We start from the raw sequence: 20,857 nt of genomic DNA, 5'->3' as shown, positions 1-20,857 counted from the left end.
TGTGCCAGAATTTCTTTTATTGTAATTCAGTAACAGCTCCTTACCCCCACCACTGTGCAGGGGAAGGGGGACACTTATACCCCTCCCATCTAGTCGCTGTCCTCGCCCAGTGTCAGCTTGTCAAAGAGGTACTCCCCCATGCCCACTTCTGCCGCCTTCAGCCGGGCCAGATTGGTGCGGTGGTCTCCCAGCTTCTTGATCAACTTCACCTCTTTGTCCAGGAAGTGGGACTCTAGGAAGTCACACATCTGTCCAGAATTATAAAAGATGAAAAAGGAGATAAAGTCAGCCAGATGGCATGGAAGGCTATAGCTAGGGTCTCCAGTCACCCACCCCTGCAGTAGGGCAAACCCCTATATGCTCCATAACATATGGACTGCGTTCAAGTCCAATTAAGTGGCTCCAAATCCCTCTGAACTGAGCACATGACTAAGTTTAGAGTTCAGGCCCTTCCTACATGTCCCTTTGCTTAGGCACATCTGGGCTATTGTGTGCCTAGTGGTGTCCGCTGCATTTGTCCCTTGGTCAAGTACCTTTACCATAGCTGGCACCAAAGAGATACATACGTGGGGATCAGCATGGTCCATGGCAACCTTGTGCAGGTCCAGCAGTGCCTGGTTCAGAGTCCTCTCCAGTTTCAGGGCATGCTCCATGGCCTGGGTCCCATTCCCCCATGCATCCAATTCAGGCTTCTGCAACAGAGCATCTTCGTAAGCAGCAGCACAATCCCTAGATAAGCAAAACGCTGCTGCCCAGGCCTATAGAGTCAGCCAAAAGCCAAGACAAGCAGCAGCACCACAAGAGGTCCTGGATGGCTGCAGCCATTTTAATATTGCACCCAATCTAGTGGCACTGAGTTAGTAATGGGCAGAAATCAAAAGGGTCACCAAGAGCAGGAAACATTTTTTGCTCCTGTTAAGATCAGACTGGGTTTGGCAGCCCCAATCCTGTCCTGAAAGGGTAGAAGTGCATGACATGGCATCACCCCCCTCCCCTTGTTTTACCTTCACATCTTGCAGGACCACTCGCCCCCCACGCTTGTTCTGGAACTTCAGGAATTTCTCTGACTGCTCTCGCTTCTCCTCAGACTGCTCCCGGAAGAAGCTGGAGAACTTAGCCAGGGCCACATCATCCCGGTCAAAGTAATAGCCCTACAAGAGATGAGAACAGCAGCAAGTCAGCAGCCTCCCCATAGAGCATTAAGAGCCCTCCAGCAGCAGCACAGGCCCAGCCTCCCAGGAGCTCCCCCCACTTTTCAGGTCTAATACCATCAAAGGGGGATGGGGAAGGAGGAGCCATTACAGGCCTGGCTGGCTTCCAAACTACCCCCAGGAAAGTGGCATAGAGCTGGAGACTGAAGTTAAACACCCCTCCCCCATTCTTCTAAATGGCAGAAGAGCTACATAGACATGCGGGGGGGGGGGGGGGGGGCAGCCCTTCCCCATGCACTCTACTTCAATAGATTGTTTCACTCTCCAAAAGAAGAAGAAGAAGAAGATTTCCACCCTTGCATTGGAGCCTCCAAGGTCAAGAAGCCTTGTGTATGAAGGTATGACCCCCATAGCAGCCACACTCAGATGGACGTTTAAATAGCTAAACTAACAATCCAGCAGCACCTCCCAGGAACAGAAAAGCACTGAGTTTCCCCAATCCTGGGGAAGGGGGGGGGGGGGGGGGAAGACGAGAACCAGCTAAAACCTTACCACAAGCTGAAGTGGGAGGCAGTGCAGAGGTGTGCAAGGGGCCCTTCCCAGTCCCATCTTCGTGGGGGGGGGGGGGGGGGGGGAGAAGGAGAGATCACACTTACAGGTTGGCAGCTTTAATTTCTCCGTCCTCCCCAGAGGAGCAGCACTGAACCTTGTTTACAGCCTAAACAGAAGGCAAGACGAGGAAGCTCATCCCCTCCCAAACTGCTACCTTCAGAAGAGGGCGGGACCAGAGCAGCCTCAGCCCTCCCACCCACCACAGACTACACGATCGCGAGCTAAACGCGTGAGCTTGGAAGGGAGGGGGGGGGGGGAACAGAGGCTCCCCAGAGGGGCCTGACCCCCACAACCAGCAGTCTCCTCGTGCACGCGCTGCACGCACCCGCGGACAGCGCCCTCGCCCCGCTTACCAGGGCCAGGTAGGTGTAGGAGGCCTGCAGCTGCAGGCTCACCAGGCGGTTCACGCATGCCTCGCTCTCCTGGTGGTAGTTCTGGCGGATCTGGGAGCTCATACTGGTGGCTGCTGGGAGAGACGGTAGGAAAGCTGCAAAATAAAAAAGTGTGGGGACCCCGGTCCGTCCAATCACTGTTGAAGCAAGACTCGGGGAGGCTCTCTCTGGAAGGGCACCCTCTGCTGGGTCCCTTTATAGCCCAGGGAGGAGGTGGCTGTTCGCAGTCCCTCCCCTCTGTCCACCCTCGAAACGTTTCCTTTAAAGGGGCGGGGCGGCTTTCGGCTGCCCCAAAACCAGTGAGCCTTGAACATTGAACCCCCTTCCCCACTAGGGGCACCGGAGAAGAGAACGATGTTCCCCAGCCGAGCTTTGGAAATAGCCCCCCCCCACCCCCTTACCCCTGCTAGGAGAGCCAATGAAATCCCCAGAGCCGCAGGCAGACACAGGCTCCCCAGGAAATCAGAGAGCAAATGACTTTTATGTGTGATACATGTAAAACTGGCATGCAAATAAAGTTCATCTGAATCGGACTTTCAGAAGAACACAGCCTGAGCTTGGTGCTCCCTTTCGCCTCTGCAGTACCTAGAGCTGTAAGTGTGTGACAGGCAAGCAGCAGCTGGGAGCAGGGAGACAGAGAGACACTCTGAGGTGACTCCCTACCGGAGGTGTCTCTGCTCTGTATCTCCCTGCTGGGAGAGAGAGAGAGTAAGTGTGTGAGTGAGAGAATCTCTGCCCTCTGACTCCCTGTGGATGATGTCTCTCTCTCACTCTCTCTGCCCTGTAACTCCCTGCGCATGATGTGTGTGTGTGAGAATCTCTGCCCTCTGACTCCCTGTGGATGATGTCTCTCTCTCACTCTCTCTGCCCCGTAACTCCCTGCGCATGCTGTGTGTGTGTGTGTGAGAATCTCTGCCCTCTGACTCCCTGTGGATGATGTCTCTCTCTCACTCTCTCTGCCCTGTAACTCCATGCGCATGCTGTGTGTGTGTGTGTGTGTGTGAGAATCTCTGCCCTCTGACTCCCTGTGGATGATGTCTCTCTCTCACTCTCTCTGCCCTGTAACTCCCTGCGCATGATGTGTGTGTGTGAGAATCTCTGCCCTCTGACTCCCTGTGGATGATGTGTCTCTCTCACTCTCTCTGCCCTGTAACTCCCTGCGCATGCTGTGTGTGTGTGTGTGTGTGTGTGTGAGAATCTCTGCCCTCTGACTCCCTGTGGATGATGTCTCTCTCTCACTCTCTCTGCCCCGTAACTCCCTGCGCATGCTGTGTGTGTGTGTGTGAGAATCTCTGCCCTCTGACTCCCTGTGGATGATGTCTCTCTCTCACTCTCTCTGCCCCGTAACTCCCTGCGCATGCTGTGTGTGTGTGTGTGTGAGAATCTCTGCCCTCTGACTCCCTGTGGATGATGTGTGTGTGTGTGTGTGTATCTCTCTCCCGGCTGGTGCTTTGTTTGTATATGTTGAGGGGGGGGGGGTCACTTCTCTCTGACTCCATTCCCCCCCCCCCCCCCCCGGCTCACATTGGCACAGTTTTACTGTTTACAGTTTCCCTTCCTGGAGAGTGGCGGTGGAGCAGTAAGCTCAGGCTGTGGGCAGGCGGGCTGAGGTTTTAGCTCTGCTGGACATTGCCAGATGTCTGCATGTGACTGTACTTCCTCGCAGTATAGTGAGGGGGCGCAGGAACAGCTTTACTTTGAGGTTCAGCTTGCCTCCGCCCCTCCCCCCCTCCTCCTCCTGGGTGGATTTTTTATTTTATTTTATTTTTTTGCTGCGTTATGTCACAGGCAGGAGGAGGAGGAGGAGGGAGTGGAGCCCTGGATCACAACAGCTCGGGTTTTGTGCTTCCTGATGGGCCATGAGTCAGCAGGTTAGGAGGACCCGTGCAAGGGGCATTTGGCACCCTAGGCAAACCTTGCTTTTTGCATCTCCTCTCCCTACCCCCTCCTACCGGTGGCACCCTCTAGATCTTGTAACCTCTGCCCAACATCACCTCTTTCTCTCTGATTCCTGCCCATAGTGCCTGCATTTCGTCTTTCCTCCACTGCATTGTTCCCCCCTCTCTCTCTCTGTCACCGTCCCTCCACACCCTCCACTAAAGCTGCAGCTTCCGGTTTCCTCCTGCATTCCTCGGCCCGCTGGCAGGATGGGCTCCGCCAGTGTCCCAACTGGCCTCAGACTGCTGGCGTTTTGCCCCTCTCAAAATGGTAGCCCTTTTAGCTGAGCGCCCAATTCACCTAATGGAAGCACCAGCCCTAGCTTTGGGGCTCCTTCAGGGGTACCTGGCTGGGTGCGAATCCTCTTTTAGGTGTTTGTGGGTTTGAGATGCCACAAGGAGAGCTCGGGGGGGGGGAGGAGGGTAACCAAGAATCAGAGGTGGGGCATTAGGAGCGGATTCCAATCTCCAGGTGCCAGGAATGTGGGCTGACAGCATGCCTGGGGTACACACACTGGAGCAGCAATAAGAGAAAGGGCCTGACAGACAGGCAGCTGGTGTGCAGGGCCCCTCCCACAGGTCTGACAGTAACATTACTGATGGGGGAGGAGGAGTAAGGGTACCCTGAAGGTGAATGTGTCTCTGGTCCCTGCTGAGCAGGCGAGGCTCCCAGCCTTGCACGCTGGGACAGCTCACAGCACTAAGTTCGTGCCCAGTCACTGGAGGCAACAAAAAATCCCCTGCTTTATACCTTCTGCTCTATTGTCTTTTGTCAAGGGCAGGCAAGGGGTGTTAGCAGCACCAGTAGTGCCTAGGGGCATCCAAACCTTAAATCTGTCACTGGGCGGCAGGTGTATCCTGTTTGTACACAAACCCGCCAAGGTGACACCCTGGGCGAGGGGTGCCGTCCAGAGCCAGTTCTCTTCTGCCCAGGTGTGGCTGCTGCACGACAGCCCTGCTCTAGCCACAGTCAGACCGGTCTGGGGGAGATCAGCTCTTCCCCTCGGCAGAAGGAGTCGTCCCCTGTCCCAAGCAGCTGACTCTGCTAGTGATCCAGCCAGGATCTGGGTCAGCGAGCACTGGTGGAGTGTGAGCTGGGGGGGGGGGGGCGGGAAACTGGGCACCATTGGATTAAACCCAGGCCTGGCTCGACCCAGGGGGGCACCCTTCCAGGAGGCAGTTGGTGCTATTTATTTGGATTTAGCGCAAGCCTGGTTCATGATCTGTTTTGTACAGGAGCTGAGCCATGGGGGGTCCCCTCACTAGAGAACAGATCTGGGATTGTGGTGCTACAGACTGCATGGCGAGGGCGAGGGCAGTCAGAGAGCAGGAGGGTAAGTTCAGGTGCGGGTAAACTCCAAATTCAGGAGGCCCAGAGTAGCCCAGTACCCCGCCCCAACACACACCCCCACCCCTGGGGGACACCCTCCCTCCTCCATGGATCACAGTTTAGCAGTTCGGAGAAAGCAGAAGTGGCGTGGCTGAGAGGGCTGAGAGTCACAAGGCTGCAGAGGGAGGAGTGGCGGGGATTGACTGCTGACACCATTTTTTTCCAGGGCCAAGGTGCTGATTCAAACAAAAACATAGAAGTTCTCCCGCCCCATAGAGAGTTTATCTGCTGCTCTGTGTACAAGGTCATCCTTAAAGACAAGGGGAGAGGCTGTGGGGAGCTCCTGAGGGAGTGTGCAATGCTCTTCCTCGCCTGCCTCTAATGATTGACTCAGGGCATGGCTGTGGGGGTCTCCTGGGGTAGGTGATAAGCTTTGGGGCCCCCCATGCTGATATGTGACCCTGGGCATGGCAGTGGAGAACTCCTGGGGAAGCATCTGGCACTGCTGGGTGACCCAGGGCATGGCTGCAGGGGACTCCTGAGGGAGAGTGCTAAGCCGCTCTCCCTCACCCCGTCTGGACCAGTCCTAGGGTAGAGCTGTGGGGCACTCCCAAAAAGTCCCCTACCCATCTGTTCTCACACAGGACCAGCTTTACCGCCTTCCAGCTGGCACTCACCTTTCCCCACCCCAGAGTCCCACGCAGGCGCCAGTGGTTGAATTAGCACAAGGAGCTAGCCTTGTGAGCGGTAACGCCGCATCAAGGCTTCAACCCAGTTTCCGTCCATTCACACCGCAAGCATTGCGCATCCCAGGCATACAGAGAATGAGGACACGAGAGGCGAAGCAGGGGGCCCTAGGGAGTTTATTGGGGAGGAGAGAGGCAGTAATTCAGGTGGAAGGAGCCGCCGGAGCAGCTCAGCCATTGAAGCTCTTTTATGGGGCGGGGCACTGGGACCCGCAGACCCCAGGAAGGGCAGTCCGAGCCACCACTGGCCGAGAGGCCGAGTCCCCGCCAGCCACCCCTCTGCTGGCCGAGAGTCTGGGGGAGGGAGTCTGCTGCGCCGCCAGCCTCAGCCTCTTCAGCTCCTCCCTGACCAGAAGTGGACCCCCAGGAGCCCTGTATATACCTGCTCCCCTACTCTGATTGGTCAGTTACTCGAGTGGGGGGTCTTAGATTATGTAGTCCTCCAATCATCCTCGAGGAAAAGGTAAACAGCTCGTGCCAGCTACAAAGGGAACAGGTGATGGGGGGGGGGAAGATTCTAGAAGGTCTGCTTGTTCCCGCCACCCAATTTTGTCAGGAAAGGGTCCGTCAGGGAAGAGAGTCCCCTCTTCCAACAGCCAAAACCCTCATGTGTCCCCCCACCCAAACACACACACACGCACGGGGCAACACGGTCACGGCAAGGAGCGCCTCCGAGGCCTTCCCCCACGGGAGAAGCGCAGCAAAATGGCTGCTCAGATCTGGCTCCTGCTTTCAGGGATTTTAATGCCACACACAAAGGAGAAAAGGTGTGAAAGAGGATGCTGGGCTTGATGGACCTTCCCCGCTCACCCTTATGAGGCTTTCATTTCCTTTTGGTGGGGGGAGGGGATCATCCCACCCAGAGGTATTTAAGGTTCAAAATATTTCTGCCTAGCCTAAAAGAAATGTGCAACTGTAAGTAACTGGTCCTTTCCCCTGCTTGAACATAGAAATTCAGAAAAAGAAATGGCAGGATACTTGCACACTTAAGACAATGTAAGTCTACAGCAAACTTCGGTCTTTATTAATAAATTGTAGCTGGCTTGAGGCTGAATTGTCACACTGCAAGTCCCAGAATGCAGTGTGTGTGTGTGTGTGGAGGGGGTTTGTCATAGCTGGCTGATCTCCCCCCCCCCTGTAAATAACCTGAATTTAGGGGTAGGGGCATCTCAGTGTCTAGATCCTGCTGGAATCCAAGGCTAGGGGCATTGGGTGCTGTGTAAGGGGGGTGCAGGGCCCAGCCCACATAGCTCCAGGATATGCAGTGAGATTGTAACAGGATAGGTGACAATGACAAGGTAACATTATAGAACTGGACTAAGGCGGAACAGGATAGGTACCAATGATACGAGGTAGCAGCAGTGTTGGGATACAGTATAACAGATCACAGCACCATAACACAAAGGGCAGATGCTCGCACTAGCCCAGGACAGCCAAAGCTAAATGTGAGCCAATGAAGCCCAGTTTCACCATGTGGGGGGGAAGGCTCAGGATTTAAATAACTGCAGCAGATAACCCTGGGTGGAGGCTGTGAGGCAGAGCCCACACATCGCCAGAAGTAGACTGCTACAGGTAGGTTTAGCCACCACCGGTACCTGTTTGCCAGTAGGGACTGTGGGCAGGTGTCCAGGCCATATTCTGTGACCCATAGTCAGTTCCCCCTAACCCTCACCTGAAGCAGCTGCTGTCAGCCCAGTTCTTCCCTGATTTGGTGTTACGCATAGGCAGAGTACTTAGTAGGGTCCTCAGCTGATGGAGGTGCCTTGCTTGAGGTCTTGTTTTATGAGTGAGTACTGGATGCCAGTTTACTGTCTCTGCACTTCTGGGCAAGATGAGGCTTCCTTGCAGAGGCAGGCACAGCTTCTGGCCCTTAGGGGCTGGTCAGTCTGTCAAAGGAGGTACAGGGAGGGGATTGCTGTGGTCATGTACTCTATGCCCATCTCCTTAACAAAAAGGACAGCAGAGCAGGACAACAAAAAATGAAAGAGGAAGTTGAAGTGCTGAGTGGGGTGCATGGGTAACTAAAGGACAGTTAGCAGCAGGGCTGGTGCCCATGCACAAATAAACTGGAAGCAGGTCAGGTGATACTGAAGGCAGCTAGCAAAGCAGAGTCTAAGAAGAGTGACCACAGCTTGGCGTTTGACATGCAGGTCCTACTCCTCCAATTGTGATCTGCCTTCATCTGCAGAGGTGGGGAAAATAGGTAAAAGCCTCCTAAGCCAAGCCAAGGGGAATCTTAGCACCAGCAAGGCTGCAGCTTCCCTACCGCAGGGCACAACATGAGAAGCAGTTTTGTGTGGTCTGCCTCCTTCTCAGGGGGGGGGGGGGGGGGGGGGGGGAATAGGGTTGGAGTAGAGGACCTTGACTGATAACCAAAGTGCAGCTTTAAGATAAACTCACCCCCACCATGAAGAAAAAAACCCCAGCCAAGTTTAAATGCTAAACACACAACTTTATTGGAAAAATCATGTTTGACAAACAAGCCGTCACCATAGATAGAGCTGGGGGATGACGGGTGCATCCACCCCCCCTCCTCCAGAACCAGGCAAGGCCACTTTAGCTGCTCTTCATGCTGTGCTTGTCAAACAGGTACTCGCCCATGCCATTCTGGGGCACCCCCAGGAGCTTCAGGTTGGTGATGTAGTCGCCCAGCTGCTTGATGGCCTTCACCTGCTCCTCCAGGTACTCATTCTCCAGGAAGTCACACAGCTGCAGTAAGAAGGACAGAGAAAGTTGTTACTGTGTGCTCATTACCCCTGGAAGAGCACTGTGTGAAAGCTTAGTCCCCGTCATCTCAACTGAGTATTCCTGCAGTGCCCCCATCTATGCTGATCTATAGGAGAAGATTTCCCCCTCACACCTGGTGCCCTGGGCAAGCCTGAAGTGCTCCACTATATCCTCCCCCCCTAGTAATGCAGGAAGCAGCTTGATACTCACTTGGGGGTCAACCTTGTCCGAAGCCAACTTGTGCAGGTCCAGCAGGGCCTGGTTCACAGTCTTCTCCAGCTGAAGGGCAGCTTGCATGGCCTCCAGGGTGTTACCCCACTCGTCACGCTCTGGCTTCTGCAAGATAGAGGGGGGGGGGGTGGTAGCCATAGATCACCCTTCAGATATAGGCAACGTATACAGGTGTTGCAGCCATGCCCACCGCCAGCGGGTTTACACCTCCCACTTTTTTTTTTTTTTTTTTTTTAACAGACAAACACCACTCACCTTGACGTCCTGCAGCACGGCCCGGCCTCCTCGCTTGTTCTGGTACTTGAGGAACTTCTCTGCATGCTCCCGCTCCTCGTGGCTCTGCTCCTTGAAGTACTCGGCCACGTGGTGCAGGGCCACATCGTCCCGGTCAAAGTAGAAGGACTGGAGAGAAGACAGAGAGGAGGTTGTTAGTGCCCGAACCCCCTTACCCAGTCCCGGGGAGGTGATACCCAAGATCAGGAGGGAGCCCTAGACCGGGAGTTAGTTTTACTGCCTCCCCGCCCCCTAGGGCTAGCACCCGCCCCCTGTTTACAGAACAGGAAGACACCGACCTCAAACCTTACAAACCAGAATAATCGGTAGCCGAGGGCGCTTCCCTGACCTTTGGGCAGCCCCGCCTCCCTGGAGAGGCTCTCCCAACAGGTTCAGACAGGTAAGGGGAGGTGGGGAGGAGCCCGCAGAGAGCAGGCTCCGGTAAACAGCAGCTTAGGGGAGGAAATCGGGTTCAGGCCAGCAGCTATTTAACTCCTGCATGGCGCATCCCCGCTGCAATGGGACCAGGAGAAGGCAGAGAGAGACCCTAAAAGCAGGGGTCGAGAACCCCACCCAGGAGCTGCTGCAGCTCGATCTCTAGAGACCCACCCCACTCAAAGGAGGGCACAGGGACAGACCACCCTTCCGAGCCTAAGCACCATGGTAGAGAGCAGCCTGCGGGAGACACCATGGAGGGGAAAGAGGCAGAAGCCAAACTAAGCCTAGAGGCGGAGCCCACCCCCCTGCAGAAGGCAGGTAATAGGTGTAGAAGGCAGGCGGGGAAGATACCTTATCCCCTGGGGTAGAGATAGGAGGAGAGGGGACATCACGCACCATGAAGATGTAGGGATCGGAAGATCACCTGCACCCCCGGCTGCTCGGATGGGGAGCCAGGAGCACCCAACCCCCCGGGGCACTTACCATGGAGAGGTAGGTGTAGGAGGCGTACAGCTCCAGGTTCACCATGCGGTTGATGGCTGCCTCGCACTCACGGTGGAAGTTCTGGCGCACCTGGGACTCCATAACGGCGTTTCGTTGGTTCGGGTGGCGAAGAAAGAAGACAAAGAGCGGAGGGCTGCGGGGAGGACTCGGAGGCGGTTCCGTTCAATCACTGTTGAAGCAAGAACACAGCTCAGAGCCGGAATCTGGGAGAGAGACAAAGGAGCCCCTGCTTATATAGCCCGGGAGGAGAGGCGGGGCCAGGGCTCCCACCAATCGCAGAGCCCCACGCCCTGCACCCTTTCCCTTCCCTCTGGGTGAGATCACCCCCAGGCTCTTCCGTCCATCTGCCTCTCCCCCTCCGCCCCCAGTTGTGTGCAGAGCAATAAACAAAAAGAGAGCTCCAATCCCCACCGATCCTAGGCCTTTTGCCATCTCATCACTGTGGCATTGCCTCCCCACTCCTAGCAGGAATGGGGTCAAAGTCAGAGGTGCACAGGCAGCTTGCAAGGGAATTGTGTGAGCCTCAGGCCTATTTCAGACCATACGAAAGTGCCCGGGAGAGGGGCACCAGCCCGCTCTCCCACCGAAAGAGACAAAGTAACTGTGCCCTGCATCCCGCAGGGAGCACAGAAGAGAAGGCCTGAAGAAAAATCACACGAATGTGATGCAGCTGACAAGGAAGGTACACTCCCTGCGCAGAGGCTAGGGAGAAAGACGAGGGGACCACTGCCAGGCATGCACCTGTGCACTGATGGGAAAGAGGGAAGGAGGGAGGGGAAACCGTAACCCTGGCGGGGGGGCTGTGGGGTTTGTGTGAGCCTCAGGCTGGTGCCGCTAGCCAGAACGACAAGTCCCACAATGCACCCAGGAGGTCGCTCAGCATCCGAGGCAGATCATTTTCTTGGCATTACAGTTTTACACTTGATACCAAAGTACCACTCATAACTAGTAAAATAAATAAGGCGAAAAAAAATGACCAAAAAAAATTAAAATAAAAGTAAGGCCACTGGGTTAGTGACAGCTCTGTGTGTGCTGCAGGAGGCATTTCTTGAGGGGGGAGGCAGAGCCCCTTCCAGTGGCCCAGAGGGGTGGGGAGCGCTGACCCTGCAGAATAACTCACAGAGAGCAAAATATCAGAAGTACAGGTGCCAGGGCATCAAACCCAAGTCTAATGGCCACTGACCAGGCACAGGTGACAGCTAGCCCTCATTCCCTCACTCCAAGGAGTGAGGGAATGAGGGCTAGCTGTCCCCTCACTCCCCCACCACTGAGGATCCTCTGTACCTGCTTCTCCCACATATCTCTGGTCCACCTGGGGGTGAGAATCCCCAAAGCACCGTCAGCCCCAGGATTCCTCCAGGTAGACAGGGTTTTAGGTCAGGGTTCCCCACACCCCATAGGCAGGGCTGGAGGCCCACGCAATGGCTCCTTCCAGGACAGTGAGGCGGCTCTCACAAGGTAGTCAAGTCACTGTGATGCAGCAGAAAAGTCCGAGGCGCACGAGGGCCAGTGCAAGCCCGACATGACTCAGCAGGATGGAAGCCACGTGGAGCAGGGACAGAGCAATCCTCGACCTGAAGGCCAGGATCCCGAGAGCCACAACAGACCTTGACTGTGGCTCCTTTTGTAAAAGGAATTTACTGAAGGCAGAGCTGCCTGCTAGAATGGCACGCCGGTCCCTCCCTACACACAGCACGCTACACTCACCAGACACACAGCCACATACAGTCATGCATAGTGCACTACACCCACACACACTATAGACCCAGCCACAGAAAAGCTACTGAAGAGCTAGCAGCGGAAGAGAATTTGGGAAGTCTATTCAATGGTGTCTTAGCCTCACTGATGGGGAGAGAGATGCACAAGTAACACCGAGAAACACGCACGAGCCACAGACACAAGGACCTGCCCACGCAGCCCCTGCCTGCGCTCGCTGCCCACTATTGGCTTTTGGTTTCTGAGCCTCCAGAAAATGTCTTCAGGACAATTCCCACCCAGACAATGAAGCATTTCTGAGCCGGGCTCATTCTGTCCGTACTGGAGGGGTGGGCTCGGAGGTCTGGGTGGGGAGCTATGCCGTTTATACTGGAAGGGGCAGATTGAGAGACTGGGGCGGGGAAGGGTTGTGGCTCTGAATGCTGAGCAGGTTTAGGTAAGGTGGGGATGGGGATGGGCAGAGAACTGAAAGGACTGCAGGTGCCTACAGCACTGAAAACTCATTTGTTTCAAATAGCTTTTAAAGAGATGGAAACTCCTTAGTTTGGAGTAATAATACTAGATGGGCTGTTTTTCTTTAGTTATGCTTTATTAATGTTTTAATTAATACCTTTACATGATTTTCTGATCTTTGAAGTTTTAATAATGTAGCCGCCAATTCTTCTCTCATACCATCCTAATTTATGTTATTGATAATTATTTCATTGTATTTTTATTCTTACTTTACTGCATTTCTGTTTTATTTCGGTTTATTTTTAATTATTTTATTTTACTTTTATTTTATCATTGTAAACCGCTTTGAACAGTCTTAGTACTGGTAAAACGGTATAGAAATGTGTTAAATAAATAAATAAAGGGAGGGCCATAGGCAACGCCCAGTGGTGGTGGCAGTGTTGGGGGGGGGGGGGGGGGTTCAAGGATGCGAGAGATCCACCAAGGTATCACAGGGCATGGGCAGGGCAGAGAGAGCATGGGGGAGCCCCTATTCTCCAGCCCTGCTGCGGAGGGGGTCGTGCAGTGAGGAAAACAGGGGTGCGCCAAGACAGCGGTGGGCCCTGTGCTGGGGGCCTCATTACGCGGTATCATCCCACAATGAGGGCTGGGAGCTGAGGCCCTTGGAGCTCCTCAACACGGCAAGCAAACCCCCAGCCCTGGCTGCAGGCGTTTCAGGATCCAGCAGGCTTAAGCGCCATCATTTTTAGCCCCCCGAGGAGCCCCCTTCAGTCACGCAACCCAAATCAGCAAAGCCTTCAACCCAGGAGGTGCACGGTGTATCCTCATCGAGCAGACTGCCTCACTTCGGTCCCCAACGCAGCAGCTAAGAATAAAAAGGCCAGAAAATATCCATAGAAAGGGTGCAGAGGACAAAAAATAAAAACGGAACTGGAAACCACTAACGCCCAAGAAGAAATAAGAACAAAATCATCCATCACAACAGCAAGTAAAACATACTAAGAAAAAGAGGACTTCAACTCAGACAAATAGAACAATATCTAATCATTAAGAAGAAGAAGGATTGAAAAAAAAGGTTTCCAAAAATCAACTATTTCAAAACCACAGACATATCAAGCACCCAATAATTAAAGCTAATAGGATTAACCCAAAGCGTCCCCCCTCCATAGCTGGAAACGTTTGCTTTCCAGTCACCCTTTCGCTCTCACTGACACACACATTTATTCACACGCACTCACCCTCACGCACCCTTCTACTTCCTCCCTCCCCTCTCACTCAACCCCCTCCCTATCATTCAACCCCTTTCTCTCTCAGTCACTCAACCGCTTACCCTCTTCCCTCCCCTTTGTCACTCCCCCTCCCACTCAATCCCCTTCCCTTCCCTCTATCACTCGCCCCTCACTTCCACTCACCATTTTCCCTTGCCTCATTCCTACCCCTTTCCTCTCAGTCACTCCCCCCTCACCCCTTCCCCTCCTACCCCTCAATCACACCACCCTTCCAATTCACTCCCTTTATTTCCTTCCCTCCCCTTCCTTCTTGGTCACTCACTCTCTTGCTCCTATTCAATCCTTTCTCTCTCCTCTGTCACTCACCCTCCCATTCCCTGTCAGTCACTCACCCCCTTCTGTTTCTCATTCTCACCCCCTTCCCACTCACTCCCACTCATTCCCTTCCCTCTGTCACTCACAGCCTCCCCCCCACCCCCCCGCTCTTTCCCCTCCCCTCACTCACCCTTTCCCTCCCACTTATTCACCTCTTCCCTTTCAGTCACCCCTTTCCCCTCCTTCCCTCTCTCTTCCTTTCCATGCCTCCCTTTCACCCCCTCATTCATTCCCTTACTCATACCCCTTCCTTTTTAGTTAGAACCCATTATTACCCACCACTCCTCCCCAGGATGTCCTACTCAGCCTGCTGCCAGGTTACCATCACACCTACAGCAGCACAGGGCCTCTCCTCACTGGCAGGGAGGGAATCTTGCCGGCACACTGTCACACCGGATCTCTCCTTCTTGCTGATGGGGGTGGGAACCCCATTAGTGTGCCATTGAACATGGTATCTCCTCACTGGTGGGGGGTGGGAAGACCTCCAGTGCACCATCGCACATGGTATCTCCTCACTGGTGGGGGATGGGAAGACCTCCAGTGCACCATCGCACATGGTATCTCCTCACTGGTGGGGGGTGGGAAGACCTCCAGTGCACCATCGCACATGGTATCTCCTCACTGGTGGGGGATGGGAAGACCTCCAGTGCACCATCGCACATGGTATCTCCTCACTGGTGGGGGGTGGGAAGACCTCCAGTGCACCATTGCACATGGTATCTCCTCACTGGTGGGGAGTGGGAACCCTGCCAGCGTGCCATCGCACATGGTATCTCCTCACTGGTGGGGGGTGGGAACCCTGACAGTGTGCCATCGCACATGGTATCTCCTCACTGGTGGGGGGTGGGAACCCTGCCAGCGTGCCATCGCACATGGTATCTCCTCACTGGTGGGGGGTGGGAACCCTGCCAGCGTGCCATCGCACATGGTATCTCCTCACTGGTGGGGAGTTGGGAACCCTGCCAGCGTGCCATCGCACATGGTATCTCCTCACTGGTGGGGGGTGGGAACCCTGCCAGTGTGCCATCGCACATGGTATCTCCTCACTGGAGGGGGGTGGGAACCCTGCCAGTGTGCCATCGCACATGGTATCTCCTCACTGGAGGGGGGTGGGAACCCTGCCAGTGTGCCATCGCACGTGATATCTCCTCTCTAGTGGGGGTGAGAACCCCACCATCGCGCCATCGCACATGGTAGCTCCTCGCTGGTAGGGGGTGGGAACCCTGCCAGTGCGCCATTGCATAGGGTCTCTCCTTGTGATCAGCCTGCTTAATTGCTTGATGTTTTGTGTCATCAAGGGGGACAACTTGGCCTTTGATGACGTCGGGCAGGCAGATCAGAGCATCAGCAGGCCACACATAATGCAGCATTAGCAAGGGACAGGTGGGCCTGAAGAAAGGTCTTAAGGGCCCAGATTTGACCCATAGGCTGTAGTTTGCCCACCACTGCTGTAAGAGACATTCCTGGCAGTGCTGAGGAGCTTTATGGGGTGTGTGCAGAGACAGCACATGCCAATATCAGGGGAGTGGGAAGGAGAGGAGGTGGTGCTATACACATGATAAGAGACAGCCCGCCCTCCTCAGGGTATTTCTGGCCCTTTGTACTGGGTGCTGAGTGAAATCTTCCGCATGGTCTGTCCTTCATACGTGGGCTTGGGTGGCACAGCGTGCTCTATGGCAAAGCCCCACACTGCCAGATGCTGCAGGTTGCAGGTGAGTGGAGCGGACAAGGCAGAAGGGTGCCATGCTATGAACCTGGTGCTATTTAAAGCCATAAACCCATCCCGGACTCCTGAAAGGTCTGAGCGACAGAGAGGGAACCACGCTGGAAAAATCGGGCAAAGGGCAGTGCGCTTTGGGCAGGGATGGGGGTGGCAAGGCACAGGGTGGGGCTGGAAGGTTGGCACTGAGCCAGGACTGGAGTCACAGGCCTCAGGTCTCACATCACTGCAGTGCCAGACACAGGGGATTACTGGAGGTCTCTCGGAAGTGCAACAAATCAAGAGAGAACAATTGGAAAGCAATGACTACAAATGCGCAACAAAATCCCAGGCCTGCAGGCCCTAATGGTGGAGGCGGACTTGGACATTGTTGCAATTACAGAGACTTGGTTCACAGATTCTCCAGACTGGGATACGGCCATACCGGGCTATAACTTGTTAAGGAAGGACAGAGAGGACAGAAGAGGGGGAGGAGTAGCTCTTTATGTCAGAAGCAATATCCAAGCAGCTGAACTGCAAGGGAAGTGGGATAGGGAAGAAGCATTATGGGCCATCCTAAAACAAGATGATGTGGCATCCATTTTTACCGGAGTGGTTTACAGGCCTCAGACTCAAACAGAAGAACTGGACAGAGATCTGGTCGAAAACATCCAGAGGGTGGGAAGGAAGGGAGAAGTGGTGATTGTTGGAGATTTTAATCTGCCGGACATATACTGGAGAATCCCTTCTGCGTAATCTAACAGAAGTAGAGAGATAGTGGATGCCCTGCCAGGGGCTCTGTTCAAACAAATGGTAACGGAACCCAGGAGGGAGGGAGCTGTACTCAACCTAGTGCTCACTAACGGGGGGAATGTCTCTAATGTCCGGGTGGGTGCCCACCTCAGCACCAGGGATCATCAGACGGTATGGTTTGATATCGCAAATAGGATATGGAGAAGTCACACGAAGACCCGAGTTTTGAATTTCAAAAATACGGACTTTGTAGAAATGGGGGCATATCCGGAGGTAGGACTAGAAGACTGGGAGAAAATGGGCGAGGTGGAACAACTGTGGGCCAAACTAAAAGGAGCAATTACAAAGGCAACAAATACTAACAGGCCGATACAGTACAGTGCGCTCTGGTGGAGCGCACTGTTAACCCGCGATTGGACGCGCGTTTTCGATGCGCTAGCTTTACCCCTTATTCAGTATGGGGCAATAGCACGTCGAAAACGCGCGTCCAACCCCCCCGAACCTAATAGCGCCCGCAACATGCAAATGCAAGTTGATGGCCCTATTAGTTATTCCTGCGCGATTTAGAAAGCAAAATGTGCAGCCAAGGCACACATTTTACTTTCAGAAATTAGCGCCTACCCAAAGGTAGGCGCTAATTTCTCCGGGCGCTGGGAAAGTGCCCAGAAATGCAGTAAAAACTGCTTTTCTGTGCACCCTCCGACTTAATATCATGGCGATATTAAGTCGGAGGTCCCGAAAGTTAAAAAAAGTTAAAAAAAAAATAAATTTGAAATTGGCCTGCGGCTCGCGGGTTGAAAACCGGACGCTCAATTTTGCCGGCGTCCGTTTTCCGAACCCGTGGCTGTCAGCAGGTTTGAGAACCGACGCCGGCAAAATTGAGCATTGGCTGTCAAACCCGCTGACAGCTGCCGCTCCTGTCAAAAAAGAGGTGCTAGGGACACGCTCGTGTCCCTAGCATCTCTTTTTGCCGCGGGCCCTCATTTAAATACAGAATCGCGCGCACAGGAGAGTGGCCTGTGCACGCACCAGGAGAGTGGGCGTTCGCCCGCTCTCCCGCAACTTTTACTATATTGGCCCGTATGTTAGAAAAGTAATCAAAAGCAAAAGAAATAAGAAACCGATCTGGTTCTCAAAGGAAGTGGCTGATAAAATAAAAGAACAACGTTCAAGAAATATAAAGGATCCGAAAGGGAGGAGCACAGGGAAGAATATCTGGTGAAACTGAGGGAGACGAAGAAAGAAATCAGGAAAGTAAAAAGTCAGGTGGTAGGAAGGATTGCCAAAGAGGTAAAGAGAGGTGACAAAGCCTTTTTCAGATACATCAGAGAAAGGAGAAAGCTCCGAAGTGGTTTAGTGAAACTGAAAGGTAACAAAGATCAATGTTTGGAGAGAGACAAAGAAATGGCCGAAATATTAAACAAATACTTCAGTTCGGTGTTCACTAAAGAAGTCCCCAGAGAAGGACCGTCACTTGTTATCAAAATCGTAGAAGGGGGGTAGAGTAGATGAAACTCCATTTATGGAGGAAGGGTTAGGAAAACTGAAAGTGGACAAGGCCATGGGGGCAGATGAGGTTCATCCCAGGATACTGAGGGAGCTCAGAGATGTGCTGGCGCCGCCGCTGTTCAATAGATCTCTGGAAACAGGAGTGGTGCCGAGTGACTGGAGAAGAGCGGTGGTGGTCCCGCTTCAGAAGAGTGGGAGCCGAGAAGAGGCGGGAAACTGCAGGCCGGTTAGCCTCATCTCAGAGGTGGGAAAATGAATCAAGACTCTGCTGAAGGAAAGGATAGTGAACTATCTACATTTAGAATTGCTGGACCCAAGGCAACATAGATTCACTACGGGAAGCTCCTGTCAGACAAATCTGATTGATTTTTTTGATTGGGTGACTAAAGAATTGGATCGAGGAAGAGCGCCTGATGTGATCTATTTGGATTTCAGCAAAGCTTTTGTTACGGTCCCGCATAGGAGGCTTGTGAATAAAAGGAGAAGCTTGGGAGTGAGCGCCAAAGTGGTGGTCTGGATTGCAAACTGGTTGATGGAGAGAAGACAGCGTGTGATGCTAAATGGAACCTACTCTGAAGAGAGAGCAGTGTTAAGTGGAGTGCTGCAGGGATTGGTGTTGGGACCGGTTCTGTTCAATATCTTTGTGAGCGACGTTGCAGAAGGGATAGAAGGTAAAGTTTGTCTTTTTGCAGATGATACTAAGATCTGCAACAGAGTGGACATGCCGGAAGGAGTAGAGAGAATGAGAAGAGATTTAAGAAAGCTTGAACAGTGGTCAAAGATATGGCAGCTGGGATTCAATGCCAAGAAGTGCAGAGTCGTGCGTCTGGGGTGTGGTTATCCAAAAGAGCTGCATGTGATGGGGGGTGAAGGGCTGATGTGCACAGACCAAGAGAGGGACCTTGGAGAGATCTGAAGATGGTGAAGCAATGTGACAAGGCGATAGCTAAAGCCAGAAGAACGCTGGGCTGCATAGAGAGAGGAATCACCAGTAAGGAAAAGGAGGTGGTGATAATCCCCTTGTACAGGACCTGGGTGAGGCCTCACCTGGAGTTCTGTGCTCAGTACTAGTGCCCGTATCTCAAAAGGGACAGAGACAGGATGGAGGCGGTCCAGAGAAGGGCGGCCAAAAGGGTGTGGGGTCAGTATGAGAAGACTTATGAGGAGAGGTGAAGGATCTCAATATGTAGACCCTGGAGGAGAGGAGGTGCCGGGGAAATGTGATACAGACCTTCAGATACCTGAAAGGTTTAATGATGCACAAACATCAAACCTTTTCTGTTGGAAAGAAATCAGAAGAACTAGGGGTCACGAAATGAAACTCCAGGGAGGAAGACTAAGAACCAATGTCAGGAAATATTTCTTCACTGAGAGGGTGGTGGATGCCTGGAATGCCCTTCCGGAGGGGGTGGTAAAAACCAAAACAGTGAAAGATTTCAAAGGGGCACGGGATAAACACTGGGGATCCCTAAAGGCTTAGAGGATGGGAATGAGGAAAAGCGTGCATGGGGGTAACTCGCTGGTGCGGCGGTTACTGCCCTTAATCAATAAACCTTCTTACTGCTGACGCAACTCCATCAGTGCTCTCTGCTTCAACGGCAGGGGGGAAAGGGGAATTGGGTTTGTACAGCAACCAATGAGCGCCCCGACTTTGACAGTCTGGGAAACTGATACGTATGCGGGTGACTTGTATGGTGTGGCAAAAACTACCATAAGCTTGCTGGGCAGACTGGATGGACCATTGGTCCTTTTCTGCTGTCATTTCTGTTTCTATGACTCCACCTCACCTTAGGCAGTATTTCTCTCACCCTGGGCTCTTCCACTGCCCACCCCCACACACTGCATGTTGGGCCTGAGACTTGCGCATATGAAAGCCATGGCAGCATAGGAGTGGCACACGGCACATACAGGAGCCATGGCAGTATACAGGAGGTACACGGGACACAGTGCTGGCCTTTGGGTAGGGCATGGTAGGCAGTCGTTTGTGGTGCTGGGAGGTGATGGATCCCACGGGTGCCAGTGGCATCCCCTGTTATATGGAAGAGCCACCAGGGTGCAATGTTTTGCTTGGGGCACCTTTTGTGCTAGAGCCGGCGCTGACAGCACGTACGAGAGCCATGGCAGCCACACGGGAGGTACACGGCACACCCAGTGCACAGAGAAGATGCTGATGTACTTACTTGGGATATTCTCAGAGGAGGGAGGAGAGGCAGGTGCAGGCTGATGAAACCTTGCTGTAAGCTGAGCCCCTGACACCTGAGCAGGCCAGGGGGGTCAGGTAGACCTTGCCAAGTCACGGTGACAGCAGGAGAGTGGGGAGATGGCTCTTCTCCGCTTACACGGGCAACCACGCGTGTTCCTGGAAATCCTGGGGCGGTGGAGGAAGGGGAAGCAGAGGTTCCAGAAGATTCCCTCCTCGCGCTCCCATTCTTGGTATTATGATGCAGCTGGCGAGCGGCTTGTGGGAAAGGACTGGGGACTGGAGGGGTTACCATGGCCCTTTTTCAAGGGTTCCCAGTAGTCAGGATCTTTCTCTTGCTTCCTGTTCCTGCACAGTGGCAGTTGCTGCTGAAGCTCTGGCTGTGTTCTCACCGATCGCGCCACCTGCAGCCAGTCACTGTCTGCTGGTGTCATGGGTAAGGAGAAAGAGCCTCGGGTGGGCAGCCGCCGGAGCAAACAGTGCCCAGGGCAAGGGTGAATTTCGGTGCCCACCTCCCCTTTTCGGCCTTGATGTTCGCATACTCACAGACTGACATTCAAAGGGCAGTGTGGACCCCCCCCC

The 20,857-nt window shown here is 53.8% G+C and overlaps 2 protein-coding genes across 2 annotated transcripts; both read right to left on the bottom strand.

The window, feature by feature from the left end:
* LOC115080993 (ferritin light chain, oocyte isoform-like) lies at positions 1–2,335 on the bottom strand. The gene is made up of 4 exons (XM_029585494.1): positions 2,117–2,335; positions 1,005–1,151; positions 567–692; positions 1–248 (listed from the first exon to the last, which is right to left on the bottom strand). The coding sequence occupies exons 1-4, from the start codon at positions 2,216–2,218 to the stop codon at positions 90–92; spliced, it is 534 nt and encodes a 177-aa protein (XP_029441354.1). The 5' UTR covers positions 2,219–2,335; the 3' UTR covers positions 1–89.
* A 6,264-nt stretch (positions 2,336–8,599) lies between these two features.
* LOC115080910 (ferritin heavy chain B) lies at positions 8,600–10,560 on the bottom strand. Its single transcript, XM_029585370.1, has 4 exons — positions 10,321–10,560; positions 9,382–9,528; positions 9,106–9,231; positions 8,600–8,877 (listed from the first exon to the last, which is right to left on the bottom strand). Exons 1-4 carry the CDS (start codon positions 10,420–10,422, stop codon positions 8,725–8,727), a joined length of 528 nt encoding a protein of 175 aa, XP_029441230.1. The 5' UTR covers positions 10,423–10,560; the 3' UTR covers positions 8,600–8,724.
* Positions 10,561–20,857: the final 10,297 nt, after the last annotated feature.

This window comes from Rhinatrema bivittatum, chromosome 19 (genome assembly GCF_901001135.1).
Source record: "Rhinatrema bivittatum chromosome 19, aRhiBiv1.1, whole genome shotgun sequence".
In the NCBI taxonomy this organism is placed as follows: Eukaryota; Metazoa; Chordata; class Amphibia; order Gymnophiona; family Rhinatrematidae; genus Rhinatrema; species Rhinatrema bivittatum.
This window is presented reverse-complemented; position numbering and strand designations above follow the sequence as displayed.